General features: G+C 50.2%; 1 protein-coding gene across 4 annotated transcripts in view; it reads right to left on the bottom strand.

Annotated features, from left to right (window-relative positions):
- Positions 1–19,547, bottom strand: part of RRP9 (ribosomal RNA processing 9, U3 small nucleolar RNA binding protein) — a 161,160-nt gene that overhangs the window by 106,413 nt on the left and 35,200 nt on the right. For all 4 annotated transcript variants that reach the window (XM_078661144.1, XM_078661145.1, XM_078661146.1 and 1 more), the window contains 3 exons: positions 11,486–11,604; positions 9,507–9,574; positions 8,572–8,613 (listed from right to left, as the gene is read on the bottom strand). In XM_078661144.1, the coding sequence (XP_078517270.1) occupies positions 8,572–8,613; positions 9,507–9,574; positions 11,486–11,604 (229 nt within the window). The remainder of the gene's footprint in view (positions 1–8,571; positions 8,614–9,506; positions 9,575–11,485; positions 11,605–19,547) is intronic.

The raw sequence follows: 19,547 nt of genomic DNA, 5'->3' as shown, positions 1-19,547 counted from the left end.
TAACACCTTTTATAGGCAATTCTTTGAGTAAGGTGGTACGATACAAGGAGATTAGGACACGATGATCCTCTCAATTCTAGTCTCTATTAGGGAAAGGGGGTAGCGGGACAGTCTTGGTACCTACAGGTACTGAGGTGAAACGGTGGTAGCTCACAATCCTCGAGCTCGGCGTTCGGACGGGTCAGACCGCGGCAGCGCCAGCAGGTCCCGAAGAGGTCGTAGGTGGCAATGGGCCGCGGCAGCGCCAGCAGGTCCCAACGAGGATGACGGTTACAACGGGCCGCGGCAGCGCCAGCAGGTCCCACGAGGATGAAGGTTGCAGAAGGCCGCGGCAGCGCCAGCAGGCAGGACAATAGTTCACAAGGCAGGGCTGCGGCAGCGCCAGCAGTCCGTCAAGGATGAGTTCTTCTCGGTGTCTCTCGACTCCAGGATACAACTGCCTTCCTGCTCTGGGGCTGCCTCAGTTATAGGTCTGGCGCCCTTTGATGTCCGGACCCTCGCACTGGGAGGTCGGGAGGTCCGGGATGAGGGAGTCCAGACACCCAGCAGGGGGGTGGAGCCAGCACCCGGGGAGGCTGGGGGAGATCGGCCCCTGGCGGGGGGAGAGCCATCGACACTTCTTTCTCCCATTAACCTGCCAAGTGGTCCGTTCACCTCCTGGGTGGATGGTGGTGCCGGGATGTCGGGGCCCGGCCAGGCCCAGGGTTGGGGTCGAGCCGAGGCCACGCGGCCGCGTGGTGCAGTGTCCAAGATGGCGGCTGGGCCGGGCAATGGGGTTGACGGGGGCCTGGGCCCGTGGCACAGAGATGTCCGGGGGCAGGCGTCCCGGAGGGGGACGGGTTGCGGGTTGCTTTTGCGGGTAGCCCCCGGAGAGCCGATGTCTGGGCCCTGTCATGCGGGGAGGGAGCGAGCCCTTCGTGGGGCCTGTCCAACATGCGTCCCCCCCAGCTGAAGGCGGGGAGAGTCACCCATCCTCTTGGGGACTCTCCTCGTCGAGGCGGAAAAAGCGGGACAGGCCATCCGCGTTGGCGTGGTCTTGGCCAGGGCGATGCTCCACAGTGAAGTCCATCCCCTGCAGGGAGATGGACCATCGCAATAGTTTGGGGTTCTCTCCCCGCATTTGCATTAGCCATTGCAGGGGCCGATGATCTGTTTGTACCCGGTAGTGGGTTCCGAAAAGGTAAGGCCGGAGCTTCTTGAGGGCCCATACTACTGCGAAGGCCTCTCGCTCAATGGTACTTCAGCGCTGTTCTCTGGGCAGGAGGCGTCTGCTGAGGAAGGCCACTGGTTGGTCGACTCCCTCTGGGTTCAGTTGGGAGAGGACGGCCCCGATGCCATGGTCTGAGGCATCAGTCTGGACGATGAACTCACGGTTGTAGTCGGGGGCCTGGAGCACAGGGGCGGTGCACATGGCGGCTTTCAGCCTCTCGAAGGCCGCTTGACAGTCGGGGGTCCAGTTGACGGTTTTTGGGTTGGTCTTGGATGTGAGTTCCGTGAGGGGCCGAACAAGGCTGCCATAGTCCTTCACGAACCGCCGATAGTATCCGGTGAGCCCCAGGAAGGCTCGGACCTCGGTTTGAGTTACGGGGGGCCGCCAGGACTGGATGGCAGCGATCTTGAGCTGGAGGGGGGCCACCAGACCGCTCCCCACTTGGTGTCCGAGGTAGGTCACGGACCCCTGGCCTATTTGGCACTTGCTGGCCTGGATTGTGAGGCCGGCCTGTTGGAGGGCCTGCAGGACCCCTCGGAGGTGGCGGAGGTGGTCAGACCAGTGGCGGCTATACACCGCGATGTCGTCCAGGTATGCGGCGCTGAACTCTTCGAGGCCCGCCAATACCTGGTTCACAAGTCGTTGAAACGTGGCTGGAGCGTTTTTCATGCCGAAGGGCATCACTCTGAAATGGTAGTGTCCATCCGGGGTGGAGAAAGCGGATCGTTCTTGTGCCCTGGGGGTGAGGCCGATCTGCCAGTAGCCCGCCGTCAGGTCGAAGATGCTGAGGTAGCGGGCCGCCCCCAATGCGGTCAACTAGTTCGTCGGCTCGGGGGATGGGGTGAGCGTCGGTTCGGGTGACAGCATTCAGACCCCGATAGTCGACGCAGAACCGGAGCTCGGGTGTGGTGCCCGGGCCGCAGCTTTGGGGACCAGTACAACCGGGCTGGCCCAGGGGCTGTCCGAGGGTTCGATGACTCCGAGGGCGAGCATCTTGGAGACTTCTTCTTGGATGCAGGTGCGTACCCGATCTGGTACTCGGTACGGCCGGTGTCGGATAGGAGGACTGTCGCCAGTGTCCACGTCGTGCAGGCACCAGGGGGTGACCCGGGTGTGTGGGAGAATAGGCGTGCAAATTGCAGCAGGAGGGCCCGACAGTCTTGGCGCTGCTCCGGGGTCAGGGCCTCGGAGAGTTGGACCCCGTCCACTGAACCATCTTTTTCCCCGGTCCCCAGCAGGTCAGGGAGGGGCTCGGAGTCCTCTTCAGCTCCACTGTCTGGCCATCAGCAGGCTGAGCTCCGAGCGCACGAAGTGGGGTTTGAGTCTGTTGGCGTGGAGGACCCGGAGGGGGTTCCGGGGGGATTCCATGTCGATGAGGTAGGTGACGGGGCTCTTACGCTCGATCACCTTGAAGGGCCCCGTCCACCTGTCCTGTAAGGCACAGGGTTTGATGGGGGACATCACCCACACCTGCTGGCCAGGCTCGAATTCGATGGAGGAGGCATGTTGATCGTACCACTTCTTCATGTCCTCCTGACTGGCCTCAAGATTGGCTTTGGCGAGCTCTCTGAATCGCCGGGTCTGATTGCGGAGGGTCAGGAGGTATTTGTAGACGTCTGGAGGGGTGTTCAGGGGGGCCATTTCCCACTCCTCCTTAACTAGGCTGAGAGGCCCGCGAACAGGGTGTCCGTACAGGAGTTAGAAGGGGCTGAAGCCGAGGGACTTCTGGGGGACTTCTCGGTAGGCGAAGAGGAGGCACGGTAGTAGCACGTCCCACTGGCGGCGTAGGGGTTCTTCCAGCCCCATGATCATCCCCTTTAGAGTGCGGTTGAATCGCTCGACCAGTCCGTTTCCTTGCGGGTGATAGGGGGTTGTGAATCGGTAGGTGACTCCGCACTGTTGCCATAGGGATTTCATATATTTTGAAATAAAGTTCGTGCCCCTGTCACTGACGACCTCCCTGGGGAAGCCCACTCGAGAGAAGATCCCCATTAAGGCTCGCCCTACCACGGGGGCTGTTACAGTTCGAAGGGGAACCGCCTCAGGATAGCGGGTGGCGTGGTCCACCAGGACCAGGATGAAGCGATGCCCTTGTGCTGTTCGGGGGTCCAGGGGCCCCACAATGTCTATTCCCACCCTCTCGAACGGGGTGGTCACAACGGGGAATGGTTGCAGGGGTGCCTTGAGTTTGCGGCCGCTCTTCCAGCTGGCCTGGCAGGTCGGGCAGGACCGGCAGTGGTTGGAGACGTCATTTCTCATTCTCGGCCAGTAAAAGTGAGTCACCAGGCGGTTGTATGTTTTGTCTTGCCCCAAGTGTCCAGCCAGGGGGACATCATGGGCCAGGTTCAAAAGGAAGTCTCTGAAGCGGAGGGGCACCACCAGCACTCGACTGGTCCCCAGCTCCGCTACTCTTTGTTCGCTGTACAGTAGGTCATTGTCCCAATAGATCCAGTGGGCCCCTGCGGTGTCTCCTGCGCTCTGGGCGAGCGCTTGCTGTCGCAGTCCCTCGAGGGAGGGACATGTCTTTTGCTCTTGCCGGAATTGTTCTTGGGTGGGCCCCCCTTCCTGACGCCACTGAGCCAGGTCCGGAAGGTCTTGGGGCTGAGCGGGCTCTTCTTGGGATTGTTCCGGGTTGTCGGTAGGGATGGAGTCTCCCTCCGGAGCGATCGGGGGAGGAGGTGCTGGCCATGCGGGTTCTTCAGATCTAGGGATCGTGTCGGCGGCCATGGACCGGGTTGTTACGCACGCCCAGCCCGGGAGGCCTAACATCCCCAGGTGCTCTCTTCTTTCAACGGCTGCCCACGGGGAACTCTCGAGATCGTTCCCCAGGAGGCAGTCCACGGGGGCATCGTCGCGGACAGTCACTTTTAGCATCCCGGACACTCCTCCCCATTCGAAGGGGACGCAGGCCATCCGACACAGGCTCTCCGAATTGTCGGCCGATCGGACGGGGCAAAGAACATTTGGCAGGATTTGTTCTGGGGTCACCAGGTGACAACGGACGGCCGTCACACTGGCCCCTGTGTCACGCAGGGCTTCGGCCTTACGCCCATTTATGTTCACCCACTGGCTGTACTTCCTGGTGTTGGCTGGTAGGGGAGCCCGCGGGATCAGGTCTCTCCCCCCTAGGCAGGCCAGGGTCATGGCGGCAGGTTCCCACTCGGGCTGCTCCTGCTCGTACTCTTCAGGTCCTTCGGAGACTTGCTCTTCTCCTAGGGCGGCGGCAGCCACCTGGCGGGGCCCGGGGGTCTGGTTCTTTGGGCAGGTCGGGTCACTGGCATAGTGGCCGACTCGCTGGCATCGATGACACGTAACGTTGGCTCGGAACCCCGGGCGCATCGGGGGGTTGCCCCGGCCGGCCGGGGGCGGGGTGTAGTTTGCGGGAGCGGCTGGGACGGAGTCTCTCCCCCGGCCCGGGCCTCCTCCTCCTCCTCCTCGGGGACGATGATGACCTTGGTTGGTTCTGTAATGCTCGTTTGGCCCACTCCGGGTCACTCGGGTGCTCTCCCATCGGTCAGCCTCGGCGGCGAGCTGCCGTGGGTCAGTCAATTTACTGTCGAGGAGGTGCTGCCTGAGCTCGACGAAGCAGTTGTTGGAGAGGTGCTCCCACACAATGAGGTTGAAGAGCTGTTCGTAGGTTGTTACGTTGCTACCCTTGATCCATCCCTCGAAGGCTCGGCTGAAATAGTTCACATATTCTATCCAGGTTGTACCCGGGATGCGGGTGCAGTTGCGGAACCTCTGGCGGTACATCTCGGACGTCAGCCCATATCGACTGAGGAGGGCGGCCTTCATGTGGTCATAGGACGTCATTTGATGGTCCGGAAGCTGCAGCAGGGCATCACGGCCTTCATTGACAAATCTCCCCCATAGACCGGCTCCCCAGTCACTTCGAGCGATCCGGTGGGCAGTCATGGCGATCTCGTAGGCCTTGAACCACTGCTGTATGTCGTCGTTCCGAAAATATTCCCGGACCACATCTTTGGGGATGTGGACCTTCTGTTCGGTAGTACCTGGGGGGCGCGGTTGTTCGGGCACCCCTAGGTCTTTGTTCTGTTTGCGCATCTCTATCTCCGCTAGCTTGCACTCGTGTTCGTATGCCAGTCTTTTTTCTTCGAGTTCTCTCTGTCTCTGCTTCTCCTCTCGCTCTTCTTGGAGCCGTAAGTGTTCTAAGTTCATTTTTTGTTCTGCCAGTTTCAATTCTCCGTCTAATTTGAGCCGTGCCAGCTCTAACTCGTGAAGTCTATTTTTCTCTCGTTCTCGGATCTCTTCTCGGGAGAGATCCGTTCTCCTTTCTTCTGTCAGAGTGGTGTTTGGTTCCGGGGCTTCGGCGGTATTCGTCTCTGCCCAGGATTCTAGGGCGTGTTTGAAGTCCTCTTTCGTGCTCAGACCGGTGGTAGCAATGCCTAGTTCTATGCAAAATTGTTTTAGCTCTCGGTGGTTGTACTCTTCCAGTTTTTCCATCTGGAATTTCTCTGCAGATCCGCTCTCTCTGGTCGTCATTGTGGATTAGTCGTAGGGTGAGTTACTCTCTGTACGGTTACGCGTTGGTTCGGATCGCGCCGCTGGCCACCAATGTTAGACGGGGAGGGCCGTCTCCAGCGATCGTACAGACGAGTAACTTCCCCCCCCACAGATGGACGCCACACGAAGATCAGCTTAACACCTTTTATAGGCAATTCTTTGAGTAAGGTGGTACGATACAAGGAGATTAGGACACGATGATCCTCTCAATTCTAGTCTCTATTAGGGAAAGGGGGTAGCGGGACAGTCTTGGTACCTACAGGTACTGAGGTGAAACGGTGGTAGCTCACAATCCTCGAGCTCGGCGTTCGGACGGGTCAGACCGCGGCAGCGCCAGCAGGTCCCGAAGAGGTCGTAGGTGGCAACGGGCCGCGGCAGCGCCAGCAGGTCCCAACGAGGATGACGGTTACAACGGGCCGCGGCAGCGCCAGCAGGCCCCACGAGGATGAAGGTTGCAGAAGGCCGCGGCAGCGCCAGCAGGCAGGACAATAGTTCACAAGGCAGGGCTGCGGCAGCGCCAGCAGTCCGTCAAGGATGAGTTCTTCTCGGTGTCTCTCGACTCCAGGATACAACTGCCTTCCTGCTCTGGGGCTGCCTCAGTTATAGGTCTGGCGCCCTTTGATGTCCGGACCCTCGCACTGGGAGGTCGGGAGGTCTGGGATGAGGGAGTCCAGACACCCAGCAGGGGGGTGGAGCCAGCACCCGGGGAGGCTGGGGGCGATCGGCCCCTGGCGGGGGGAGAGCCATCGACACTTCTTTCTCCCATTAACCTGCCAAGTGGTCCGTTCACCTCCTGGGTGGATGGTGGTGCCGGGATGTCGGGGCCCGGCCAGGCCCAGGGTTGGGGTCGAGCCGAGGCCACGCGGCCGCGTGGTGCAGTGTCCAAGATGGCGGCTGGGCCGGGCAATGGGGTTGACGAGGGCCTGGGCCCGTGGCACAGAGATGTCCGGGGGCAGGCGTCCCGGAGGGGGACGGGTTGCGGGTTGCTTTTGCGGGTAGCCCCCGGAGAGCCGATGTCTGGGCCCTGTCATGCGGGGAGGGAGCGAGCCCTTCGTGGGGCCTGTCCAACAGGTTCCATTTGATATCTTGGAAATAACTACAGTAAAGCTCCCACAAGGCAGAGATCTGTACAAGGAGGGAAGTTGTTTTTGTTTTTCTTTTAATAAACGTTCCTGAAAATTCCTAATGATTGGTATGAAATCTGAGCACTCTTTCTGATAATCACAGTAAGGTGTACCCTAATGTTAACTGCAGGTCATATTTTACTAGGTATGAGAGATATGGCAATACTGCTTATCCGGGCAGGCATTGGGGTTAATAGATCTCTTGAAACACCTGATGCAGAGCCTTTTTAATGTGGAAGCATAAGATACCCTGGTAGGTGGGTCCTCGGTCACGAAGTAGCTCGATACTAATCCGGGAAAAATTAAGATGCCCATTTTTTTAGGCAGCAGAAGTCCGTCTTTCAAGCTCATTGCCTGTAAACTGAGATGGAACATCTTTCCTTGTTCTGTGGGGAAAAGATCCAGCATGATGGGCAGTTTCTTGTCTGGCATCTCAGACTTCTGAGATCCGAAAAATAAAAATACAACTGCTATGGTCATTCAAAATCATGTTGACCATAGATGCCTTAGATTGGTTGAGAACTTTTGTTATCAAAACTATGGGTGGAATGACCCAAGGAAATTTCTAGGATAGCTCAAACAGCTTTAGCTCTTGGATACAGTTGACATCGCTTGAGCATGTAGAACGGGTAGATTTTGTGGCTTGCATTTGCAAATAAGTCCATTTCAGGGTAGACTCAGTATTGTAAAATGGACCACAGAATTTCTTCGATCTGAATCCTTTTTGGTTGCCTTGAAAAGTTCTGCTTGCCGAGACATCTGGTACATTTGTCTCACACCAGAGGCTCACAGTAGCTCTGATGAACATGCCCAGTTCCCACAACCCTTTAGAGGCAAGAAAGGTTCTGTGAAGTGAAAACCAAGTTGCACTGGCCTAGCATGGACAGGAATTCGGGATGGCCAGGAGTATTCACTAAGTTAAACTTTACGTATGTGTCATTCATCATAAAAACCCAAGTGTGGGAGCTCCTGCTACCAAAAAAAAAAAAGTTTAATACCAATGATATACAGCAGAGCAACTTATAATGTGCCTGGCTCCAGGAACTAGAAGTGCATGCAGATCAAAAGCTATCTGGGTTTAACTTAGGTTTTGTGTTGGTCAATATGAATTTGAAAATTGACTGATCTTGTGTGTATGACTTTAGGTAACCTTGATCAGCTCACATTTTGCTTGTATGAATATGTCCTTTATTTGGTGCGAATTTGGCCTGCTCACTTTGGCAAACATGTTGGACTTCTAATGCAAATTAAATATTTTGTATTCTATTGTGTCTCACTGAAAAGGTGGGCTCTACAACTTTCGTTCACAGCATGATTTTTAAATAGGTCAAGCCCGTGTTACTTACATTACTTTCTCCCCTCACATAAAGCCAAAAGACCAAGGCTCACTATAAACAAGGCACTACTGTGCTACCTGGTGAAATAATAGTTTTGGGGAAGACCACTAGAAAGACAAGGCTACTTCCTAATCCCTCGCAGTCTTGCCCCTCATTAACATTTTTTGATCCTTTTCTGCCATTTTGGTTTGCATTATAAAACTGTGAATTTGTACCAAACATATGTTTTATATGTCTTGTGTTTATTTTGAAAAAAACATATATAAACAATACAACTGCATCTGTACAACACATACAAACATATTACACATATACAAAAAAAAGGAATTCTCCTGTGCAATACTTCAAATCAAGCTAACAAACTCATTGTGCTTACATCTTTGGCGAGAAGTCTCTGCAGTTTCCCCTTCTGCTCCATCTGTAAAAGATGAAAATACAATCAAGTAAAAAGCAGAGAGAGGTTCACCAACCACACACAATGCTTTTGGGGTACCAGCACAAGTATAGTTTGCTTAACTGGCACCTAAAATCATTTGCTCTTTCCTAAAAGAGCAACCTGGAGCCATTGTAGTTGTGATATGATGCACCTGGAGAAGAAACTGTCATACTGGTTGAAAGATCACCAGTACATTGTAAAATATGTGCATCAAACTCAAAAAAGTTAACTGCAATTTCAACATTTAAAGATGCGTATCCCTAATTTAAGTACAAAAGGAGGCTTGTAGAATAAAATGAAAGGTAAAGAAACTGCTAAATTGAAAACAGGGAGTTCAGAATCTGGTACGTGTGCTGGACTTGGAGGAAACCGCAAAGTGGAAAACAAGGGTGTAGTCTGTCATAGAACCTCGAAACTCTGGAGGTTTAAAGCAGCTAGCAGAATGTTAGAGTTCAAGCGATCCAGGAATGAAGGGTGGTGTCTGGGCAGGTGGGACATAAGAGAGATGGCTCCTATATTTCAACCCTTTCCAGAGCTTTAACATCTTGTTTGAAAGGCACAATGTCCAAACTTATGTGAGACTCATTTTAGCAGCTAATATGGTGTTTCATAGCTCCTTGCACCGTTTTGAGACTGCACTGTTCACTACTAGTCTAAAGTTCAGAAGCCCAGAAAAAAAGGACTCAGGAGCTGTAGTCTGCAATGGCACTAGCATGCAAACACGAGAGGTACGACATATGAATTCCGGAACCTACTCTCAAAGCAATCACTTTGGCTGATTGTGGTTTACATGTATTCTCCTATAACAAATGCACACGAGTCAAGGTTTGCATTCAGCTTATACCCATCCTACACTGCTTGAAGGTATCACTCACCACTTCCTCCTCTAGCCGACCAGCGACCAGGTCTTGGCCAAACGCCTCATTCTCAGCCTTTTCTTCCTCTGTGTAAAAGTTAAGAATACAGGAATAAATGGCACAGGCAAATATGGTGGCTCAGGAACACAGCCACAAAATAGGGAAGAAGAGCACAGGCATTCAAATACAAATAAGAGGACAAACATGCACACACAAGTGCCCAGCTTCCGCAGAAAGTCATGCACAGGTATGCACATACACATGACAATAAAAGGAATAAACATGGGGGATCACAATAATAAACATGTCATTTCACTCACACATGTGCATGCACACAGTAGGAAGCCGGCTCTGTATTTACTATTACAAAATGAGTGATAGTGAGTCCAGGGAGTCCCTAGAGGTATAGCAGAGGCTAAATTAGGTAAGTATTAACAGCTCTGTGTGGTAGTGTGGACGAGCAGTTAGGCCTATCCCAGGGCTCGAAAAATCCAAAAAAATGGTACTAGTCCTGCAGGACTAGCACCTTGAAAAATCTACTCAACCCAACTGCAACCTACTTGACCTCCATCTCTGAAAGAGGAGCAAATGTGACAAGATAACAAGATTTAAAGGCATCTTTATTGCTCATTAACTTTGTGGGCAATAAAAATACCTTTAAATCTGGTTATCTTGCCACATTTGCTCCGTTTTCACAGAGAGGACAAAAGTTAGTTTGTCTTCCTACTTGCCAGAAAGGGCGAGTAGGACCTAAAAACAGCTCACCCTCGTTAAATTTAGCTCGCATATGCAAGCGGTCAAGTGGATTTTTCGAGCCCTGTATCCAGAGGGTGAGTTAAGCATTTATTGTATTCACTCAATCAAGGACTGATTACACACACTCAGAGAACGAATCCGAACCAATTAGGTAAGTATAAAAAAGGTATACTTAGGTTTTATTTCAGAACCAAGGAGGACTTGGCACAGGCAAGTAAAATATATATTCTCACATGCAAAACTGTTCAAAGAAATGCAGTTGTGATTGAAGCTGCAATCGTTACAGGTTTGTATATGCTTTGGAAACAGTTTAAGTAACACAGTAATTACTTTTGAATTACTAGGAGTATTGGGGTGGTATGCCTAGATACCACACCTTAGGATTTCACAATACAAGGTAAGTAATACTTTTCATACATTCATTGTTTAGTTCTATTTTCTCCATACAAACATCAGTTCAACAACATTTTAGACCAAAAATCTCTTAACATTGGTTCCTATGGGAGAAAAGTGTTGGCGGTTTCTCAGGTAAGAACACATCTTACAAGAGGGAGTTTTGGAGGTTAGGACAAAGGTTTCCTAGGGTCTAGATGGGCACTCGAATTGCACCACCAGCGGTACTGGGTTGGCCAGGTGCAGGGGCCCAATATTAGCCAATGGGGTCTTCGATTAGGGACTGCTGACGAGCATGCCACTCGGTTGTGGGAGCAAAGCTCCAAGGGTTAAGGTAAGCACTGCAGGGGCCAACGGACAACAAAGGAGCTGCACCACCAGCGGCACTGCGACAGCCTGGTGCAGGGTGCAAAAAGGTAACACTTTGCATTTCAATGGAGACCTTCGATTGTGCGAAGTTGCTGCAGGCTTGGGCAGGGAGAGTTCCTGAAGGAGACCACAGGCTGAAGAGTAAGTTGGGTTCTTGGGGAATGCCTGGACTCCGTTGGATGGGTCCATTCAAAACCGTGGGGGGGGGGGGTCAGGTGCAGGGGGGTCTTCTGGCATCAGGTTTTATTACCATCTCTTCAGGCTGAGGCTGCAGGAGTCATCTCAACACACTCGATAATAAGATGACAAAAACATAAGTGAGGTCTTGTGAAAGGATTTTTCAGAGACAACAGTATGGGTTGTAAAACTAAGCCGTTGGAAAAGAATGCTTCATTTAGGGACCAAAATGACAAATACTTTTATGTATGAAATATATTACATTTTGTTTTATTCCAAAAAGTGCATAGTTTCAATCTTACCCTGCTCCCGCAGCTGCTCCAGGTATTGTTTAGCCAGTCGGAGTTTCTTTTCCTGAGGGGTTTCCTCAATTTCTTCTTCCTCATTGCGTCCTTTCTTTCTTTTCTCGTGTTCAGGGAAGCTATGATAGCAAAAAGAAAATGTTACTATAGTGTTCTAATCTTTCCTCTCCTCTCACATACTCTCAATTCCATCTTCACGTTAACAAATTGATGTAAGAACATTCTACAAACACAGCAAACAGAAAACACGTTCAGTCCAGGATAATGAGAATAAAAGCTCAGTGCTCATGATTAAATACAGAAAGAATATTCAAAATATATGCAACATGTGCCAACCTGAAAATTTTAATTAAAAGAAGCTTGTTCACTTTCTTTTTGGTTATCGGTAACGACATGTTTGCACAACTTGGGCAAATCCATTCCTTCTGCTCACTTAAGAAATTGAGTTAAAGCCAAAACATGGTTTCAAACAAATACCAGAACAATAAACCCATACACAAATATCTTCACACTTGCAAGAATCTGCTCTTTCTACAGGTGCAAGGATCCACTACTATATGTATATTGCTAACTGACATCTAGGTATAAGTAACAAATACCACTAATTGTACAAACTATAAGCATTAATGTCTGAAATACCTTCTGTTATTTGAGAAAAGTATTTACTTGAATACTTGTACTCCACCTTTAATGTATATGGTAGAGAATAGAAGTTGCAACTTCTAACTCAAACTATTAACTAATAAATATTTAAATGTAGAATATAATAGGTGCACTCCACTATAATGTCTAGTGGGTAGGTCGGTTATCAAATTGAATTCTAAAAGGGGCAGCAGCAAAATAGGGGGAAAATATTAATTTGAGATACCAGTTACTATAGTGACTAAACATGGGATTACAGGTTGAGGGGGGCAGAAGCCCGACTCAGGCAACAACCCCAATTCCTGTCAGGGTGAATCACTAAATTAACCAGTGCTTAACAAACTGGTAGCTTGGCACAAAGCTTTCAAGCTTAAGGTTGAGACAATGTGTGAAGTATTTATGAAGCACACAAAAACACAATATAATAATCCCAATGCAATTTAGAAACAGAGTACATTTCAATAAATATACCAATACCAGAACAACAAAAATCCAATCATTAGAACCGGGGTTATTGAATTTTTAGGTTGTAGGTAAAAATAGCACCAAGAAGCAGAAGGCGCCTCTCCTGGTATTCTGGTCACGATAGACGGGGGAAAGTGGCATTTTCAGGTCAACCATAAAGGAGCACGGGTCGAACACAAGGACCAGGTTGGTCTCATAGAAGAGCTACCTTCATAAGTCTGTAATGAAGAGTTTGGTTCGGATTGGAGGATGCCACGAGGATGAGGCTTTTGGTGTGCAGAGCAAGACTAGCATCGTGGATGGTCATTGCTGTAGCGTAAAAAGCTGGTTGTCTCTGGGGCATTGCACTGGTTGGTCATCGCAGACAGTTGCTGTTGACTTAAAATTCAGGTCTGGTGTTGCCCATCAAAGCAAACGGCTGCTATCGGCGTGAAGAGCAGGCACGCTGGATCTTTTTGTTGGCGGTCGTAGCAAGCGACAGAGGTTTTGTACGTACTGGCCCGTTCAGTCATGAAAAGTCCAAACTTTAGGATTTTCAAAATGTTCTCCAGAAGGAGTTCTTACTGATGCCAGTCAAGAGTTCAGGACCTGGGGTGACATACTAGGGTACACCAATTGGGGATCAGGACTCACTCCAGTAGACACTGGAGGTTAGCCAACTGACCTATGGAGTCACTCTGGGTAGCAAATGCACGTGGGTCCAATCTTCCTTCTTCAGACAGCAAGGAAGGCATTCCAGCAGCAGGGCAGTACTCCTTCTGCATCCTCCACAGGTCTAGGAGTGTTCGGACGAGTGGTTCTCAGGGTACCATTTTTATACCTGGTGGCAGACTTTGCTTTTGAGGATTTCTTGATCACCCCCCAAACTGGTTCTAGCCAATGGTTCCCCTTCATCTGTTCCTGGCTCCAACCGATCTAGGCCAAAAGGCACGGTAGGCCAGGTTTCAGATTCCTTTGTGTGTGCTGAAGGCATATTCCTTTGAAATTTAATCAGAGCAGAAGAAATGCGTTACTTACCTGTAACAGCAGTTATCCAGTATTGGTATCTTTTATAGATTCACATGCCTGAATCATTCCCCGTCGTCGGGGTGGGAGTCCCCGGTAAATAATTATAGTAATGTCATATGGACATATACTTAGTACTAGGCCAGAGGCCTCACATTAGTAGCCTATCTAGGTCCTTATGTAAAAAGGACCAAACTTTGGCCAGTAGCCAATCAGCCACTATCACCCTCCTCACCTTCCTGGAAGGAGCCCTAGTCCCTCAGATTTTCGTAAGCACCGGGCCAAGTAGTACCTACTGAGAAGACAAAGGTGAGCCCTTCCAGGGGAGGCGGGTGGGTTGCATGTGAATCTATGAAAGATACCAATACTGGATAACTGCTGTTACAGGTAAGTAACGCATTTCTTATCCAGTATTATGGGTATCTTTCATAGATTCACATGCCTGAATCAGAATAGCAAGCAATAATGAGCACATTTCGCAAATACATCTTGAAAGACATAATAATCTTATCATAAGTCGTTACACAGTTTACATGATACTTACAACCTGATAAGAAATGTGCGATAAATTACCTGGAAGGTGGGATGAAAGGAAGAAGGCTCACCTCTAATGAAATAGATGACGTAGGACCGCCTGTCCTACTGCTGCATCCTTCATAAGTTCAGAATCCAAGCAGTAGTGCTTGGTGAACGTATGTGGCGTCTTCCATGTCGCCGCTCTGCAGATGTCGACAATGGGTACCCCAGCAAAGAGCGCCATGGAGGTGGCTACCGCTCTAGTGGAGTGTGCTCGAACCTTTGAAGGCAGAGGATGGCCCGCCTGTTGGTGACAGAATGCGATGGCCGCTGAAATCCATCTGGAAATGCTCTGTTTTGTCAATGCTAGGCCTTTCCTGGGCCTGCTAAATGCAACAAACAATTGGGTGGACTTCCGAAATTGCGCCGTCCTGTGTATGTAGAATTGGAGACATCGCTTGAGGTCCAATGAGTGTAGAGATCTTTCAGCCGCAGATGATGGATTCGGGAAGAAAGATCTCAGTACAATAGGTTCATTGAGATGGAAAGAGGACAGAACCTTAGGTATAAACTTAGGATTAGTCCGTAGAATGACCCTATCGTTCTTGAACTGGATGAAAGGGTCTTGCACAGAAAAGGCCTGCAGTTCACTCACTCTCCTTGCTGACGTGAGCGCCAGTAATAGTGCCGTTTTCCATGACAAATATTTAAGATCTGTTTTGTGGATTGGCTCAAACGGGTGTTTCATTAGTTGAGCTAGAACCACATTTAGTTGCCAAGTAGGTGGTGACGCTCGTACTGGAGGGAAAGTTCTGAATAACCCCTTCAGAAACTGCTTGACCAGTCTGTCAGTCCATAGTGAAGCTCCACACGAAGAACGTCTGAACCTGGATATGGCCGCCAGGTGGACTTTTATTGAAGCGTGTGCCAGCCCTGAATTGGCAAGGTGGAGCAAGTAGGGCAGGATTTGTGCTGGAGTAGAAGTGAAAGGATGTAATTTCTGAACCCTACACCACAAACAGAACCTTTTCCACTTAAGGGAATATGTCTTATTAGTACTTTCAGCCCGGGCCCGGGCTAGGACTACCCTGCATTCCTGCGGAATATCTAAATTCCGGAACTCTCTGAACTCAGGAGCCAAGCCGATAATTTGAGAGATGTTGGACTTGTCCCTGGTTCATTGTGAGGAGATGTGGACATGTCCTGAATAGGATTGGAGGTTCCAGCGAGAGAAGGTGGAGTTCTGTATACCAGTGCTGGCGCGGCCACGCTGGGGCTATCAGGATCAGGGTACAACTCTCTGCTTTCAATTTCCGGAGAACCCTGGGGATCAGGGGAAACGGTGGAAAAGCGTAAGCAAAGACTTTGCACCATGTCATCGAAAAGGCATTCCCTAGAGACCTTTTCTGGGGAAACCAGCTTGCATAATGTTGGCATTTCGCGTTGGTTTCTGTCGCAAAGAGATCCAGGGGAGGCTTGCCCCAACGGGAGAACACTGAATCGATCGTCTTCTGGTCGAGCTCCCACTCGTGGCAAACTGAGCGCTGCCTGCTTAGCGAGTCTGCCAGGGTGTTGTCGACTCCTGGGACATACTCTGCCCGCAGAGAAATGTTGTGTTGGAGCAGCCAAATCCAAATTTGCTGAGATTCGCGAGACAACGTTCTGGATCGAGTACCTCCCTGCTTGTTCAGGTAGTGCATTGTGGTGGTGTTGTCCGTCCTCACAAGCACTGGGAAGTTCCTGATGCGGGGTAGAAATACTCGAAGTGCTAAGCGCACTGCTCGTAACTCTAGCAAATTGATGTGGAGTTGCCTTTCTGCCACTGACCACTGACCGTGTACTTGCAGTTCTTGAAGGAACGCCCCCCATCCTTCCAGTGACGCGTCTGTGGTTATCACATAAGGAGAGACTGGGAGTAGAAAAGGTAGGCCTTTGTTCAAGTTGTCGCCCAGAAGCCACCATCTCAGAGCCTTCTTCATGATCGGAGTGATCTTGATCCAGTCGTCGAAAGATCCTGCACTTTGGATCCACTGATTTGTTAACGCTTCCTGTAGAGGTCGCATGTGGAGGCGACAGTGAGGAATGAGAAAAATGTTGGAAGACATCATTCCTAGCAATGACTTGAAGAGTCGGACCTTGATTCTCTTTTTTGTCTGAATTTGGATAGCCAGGGTCTGCAGCTTGACCTGACGTTCCCTGGAAGGGAAGGCTTTCTCCTGTTGTGTATCCAACGTTGCCTCCAGGAAATTGAGACGTTGTGACGGTCGTAGATTTGACTTTTCCCGGTTGAGCGTTAGGCCTAAGTTCTCGAAGAGATGAAGGCAGGCTGTAGAGGACCTGGCCACGCCTGTCCGAGTAGGAGCTTTGACTAGCCAGTCGTCCAGGTAGGGAAAGACTTGGTGATGATGCTGGCGAAGGTAAGCCGCTACTGGAGACAGACACTTTGTGAAGATGCGTGGAGCTGACTTAAGGCCGAATGGTAATACTCTGAACTGGTAGTGCCTGCCTGCCACTGCAAACCTCAAGAATTGTCGATGACTCTTGTGAATGAGGATATGAAAATAGGCATCCTGGAGGTCTAAGGATACCATATAGTCTTTTGAATTGAGTAGGTGCAATACCTCCTGGAGGGTAACCATACGGAAAGACTGCTTTTTGAGGTATTTGTTTAAGTTTCTCAGATCCAGTATCGGTCTCCACTGCTTCTTCTCCTTTTTTCTGATCAGGAAGTCGGGAATAGAATCCTCTCCCCTTCTGATCCCGAGGAACTCTTTCCACCGCTCTTTTTTGGAGCATTAGTGAGAGTTCCTGTTGAAGTATGGATAGATTCTTGTGTTGCACCGGACATGGTGGATTCGAAGGAGGATGTTCCACAAACTCCAAGGTGTGTCCGAAGCGGACTAACTGCAACACCCAACGATCTGTCGTAATTTGCTTCCAATTGTGAAGAAAGTTGGTAATTTTCCCTCCAACTTCGAATTGAGGAGAAGAGATGGAGGCTTGCTGGAGAAAGCAGTCATTGGCGTCTGTTATTGTCTTTCTTTCCTCCTCTTCCTCGAAAGGACGACTTATTGTATGAAGATTGTCCTTGTTGTTGCCTCTGTTGATATTGAGGTTTGTACTGCTGGGAAGAGTTATAAGAGGACTTGTAACCTTGATAGTTGCCACGAGTCTGTTGTCCTCGACCTCTGGAGCCTCGAAAGGAATTCTGTTTGTATTGTAGGGTGCCTAGGGCTTTCGCCGTTTCGGTATCCTTCTTAATACCTTGCAGCATGTCATCGATATGCTCACCGAAGAGAAGCTCCCCATCAAATGGCATGTCGAGAACTTTGGCTTGCACTTCAGGCCGGAATGCGGTAGCTTTAAGCCAGCCCTGGCGCCTTAAAACTGCTGCTCCCGCCAATTGTCGAAAACCTGTAGAAGCGATATCCAAGGCCACTTCGATCATCTCTGAAGCAGAGCGTTCACCCTCAAGTAAAATCTTCTTAACCTCTTCTTTCTGGTCTTCTGGGATCGCCCCTAGATATGGGGCTATATCTGCCCATATCTGTCGATTGTAGCGACCTATTAATGCCAGAGAATTTGCCGCCCTGACCGATAGGGCGGACATGAAGGAAAATCTTTTACCAATGGCATCAAGTTTTCTTCCTTCTTTGTCAGGAGGGGCTGTCATTGCCGCTGACGGATTGCTGGATTTACGCTGAGCGGCCTGAGATATAACTGAATCCGGTTTAGTTTGGCCAGTTAAACATGCGGGCGCAGTGTCCGGGGCTTTGTACTTCTTTTCAGGCCTAGCCGGCACTGGAATGAGAGAGAAAGGAGTTTTCATTATTTTTAGTCCTTGCTCCCATATATAATCGATTACTGGAATGGAGCGAGCTGATCTCTTAAAGGGTTCCTTAAAATCATGAAGGAAACAGTCCTGCGTTTCCGATGCTATTTGGATGTTGAACCTTGCAGCCACTCTTCCCACGATATTATGGAATCCTCCTAAGTCTTCAGGAGGTGAATCGTCCTGTACTTGGTCTGGGGAAACGTTATCCTCATACTCATCATCATCATGTATTTCACCTTCTTCCTCTTGGGCCTCATCATTTCTCACTTCTTCCTCATATTCATCCTCATCTGAAGAAATTTGAGGAGGTAATGTCTCTTGCACCTGATGCACAACCAGCGGGGTTGGCCGTTGTAAATTTTGAGGAGTTGGTGTTGCCTGTTGCACCTGTACTGCAGAGGCAGATGATGGAAATCTTTGTTTATAATCTGAAATTAGAAATTGGAGGTCAGAAACAATTGAAGCTGGAAGGCACACCATAGGTTGAACAGTGGTATGTTGTTGGATTGTCTCTTGAACTGTAACCTCTTCCAAATCTTCATAGTCCGAACTCTCATGAATTTTGATGTTAAGATGAGAGGGACTGGAGGCTATAGGAAACATGGTCTGTTCCTCAGGATCCTCTGTGTCTAAAAACTGCGTTGGCAGCAGCTGCTGGACCTTGCTGGGTGAGGTCATCTCTGGTGTCACCAAACATGATGACATTCTAAATTGTGTATACGCATACTTCAATGAGGGAGAGCCCTTAGAGTGTAGATCCGTTGACGTGGTGTCCGTCGACGGTGGAGCATCTACGAGCTTCGATGATTTATCAGGCATCTTCATCATCGACTGCACCGTCGTCGTCGATGTCGACGACGACGACTTCTTCGTCGACGACGGCGTCGACACTGTAGTAGTCGACGACGACGGCGTCGACGGTTTCGTCGTCGACGGGCCCGCCGACGGTGGTGTCGACGGTGTCCTCACCGACGAGGTAGTCTTCGTCGACGGCGGTATCTTAGTCGACGACGGGATCTTCGACGAGGAATCCCTCGCCGACGATGGGATTTTCGTCGACGCTGGAAGCTTCGCCTTCGTCGACGATGAAGCAGACGTCGACGGGGCGCCGTCAGCATCGACGTCGACAGTTTTTTGACAGGAATGACAGAAGGTATTGACCTACCCATCGTCGACGATGTTGTAGAAGTCGATGCCATAGAGAAAGTAGACGCCGTGGATGTCGAGATGGAGACTGTTGACATCGTCACAGGCATGCCAGAAAACACTATAGTAGGCTTCTTGAAGTCTGTCATCTGAAGAGAAGGTTTCTGAGGCTTGACCTTAGGATGACTCTCCATGGACTTCGGCTTTTTGTGAAGAGGCGCAACAGACTGTTCTGGAGATGTCTGTCGAGGCCTTTTAGAAGAGGAGTGAAAGCTCCTGAAGGAACACTCGCTCTCACCTGAGGAGACTAGATGCTCTTTGTCCTTCAGTCTCTGGAGCCACAGAAGCAGGCGCCCTTCCCCGTCCTTCAATGTCTTGACTGGGAGAGTGCGACAAATCTTACATTCCTTGGCAGAATGCTGAGGATAGAGGCAATACAAGCAATCTTCAAGT

Source organism: Lissotriton helveticus, chromosome 9 (assembly GCF_964261635.1).
Source record: "Lissotriton helveticus chromosome 9, aLisHel1.1, whole genome shotgun sequence".
In the NCBI taxonomy this organism is placed as follows: Eukaryota; Metazoa; Chordata; class Amphibia; order Caudata; family Salamandridae; genus Lissotriton; species Lissotriton helveticus.
The sequence above is the reverse complement of the archived record's forward strand: the minus strand, read 5'-3'. Positions and strand labels throughout refer to the sequence as shown.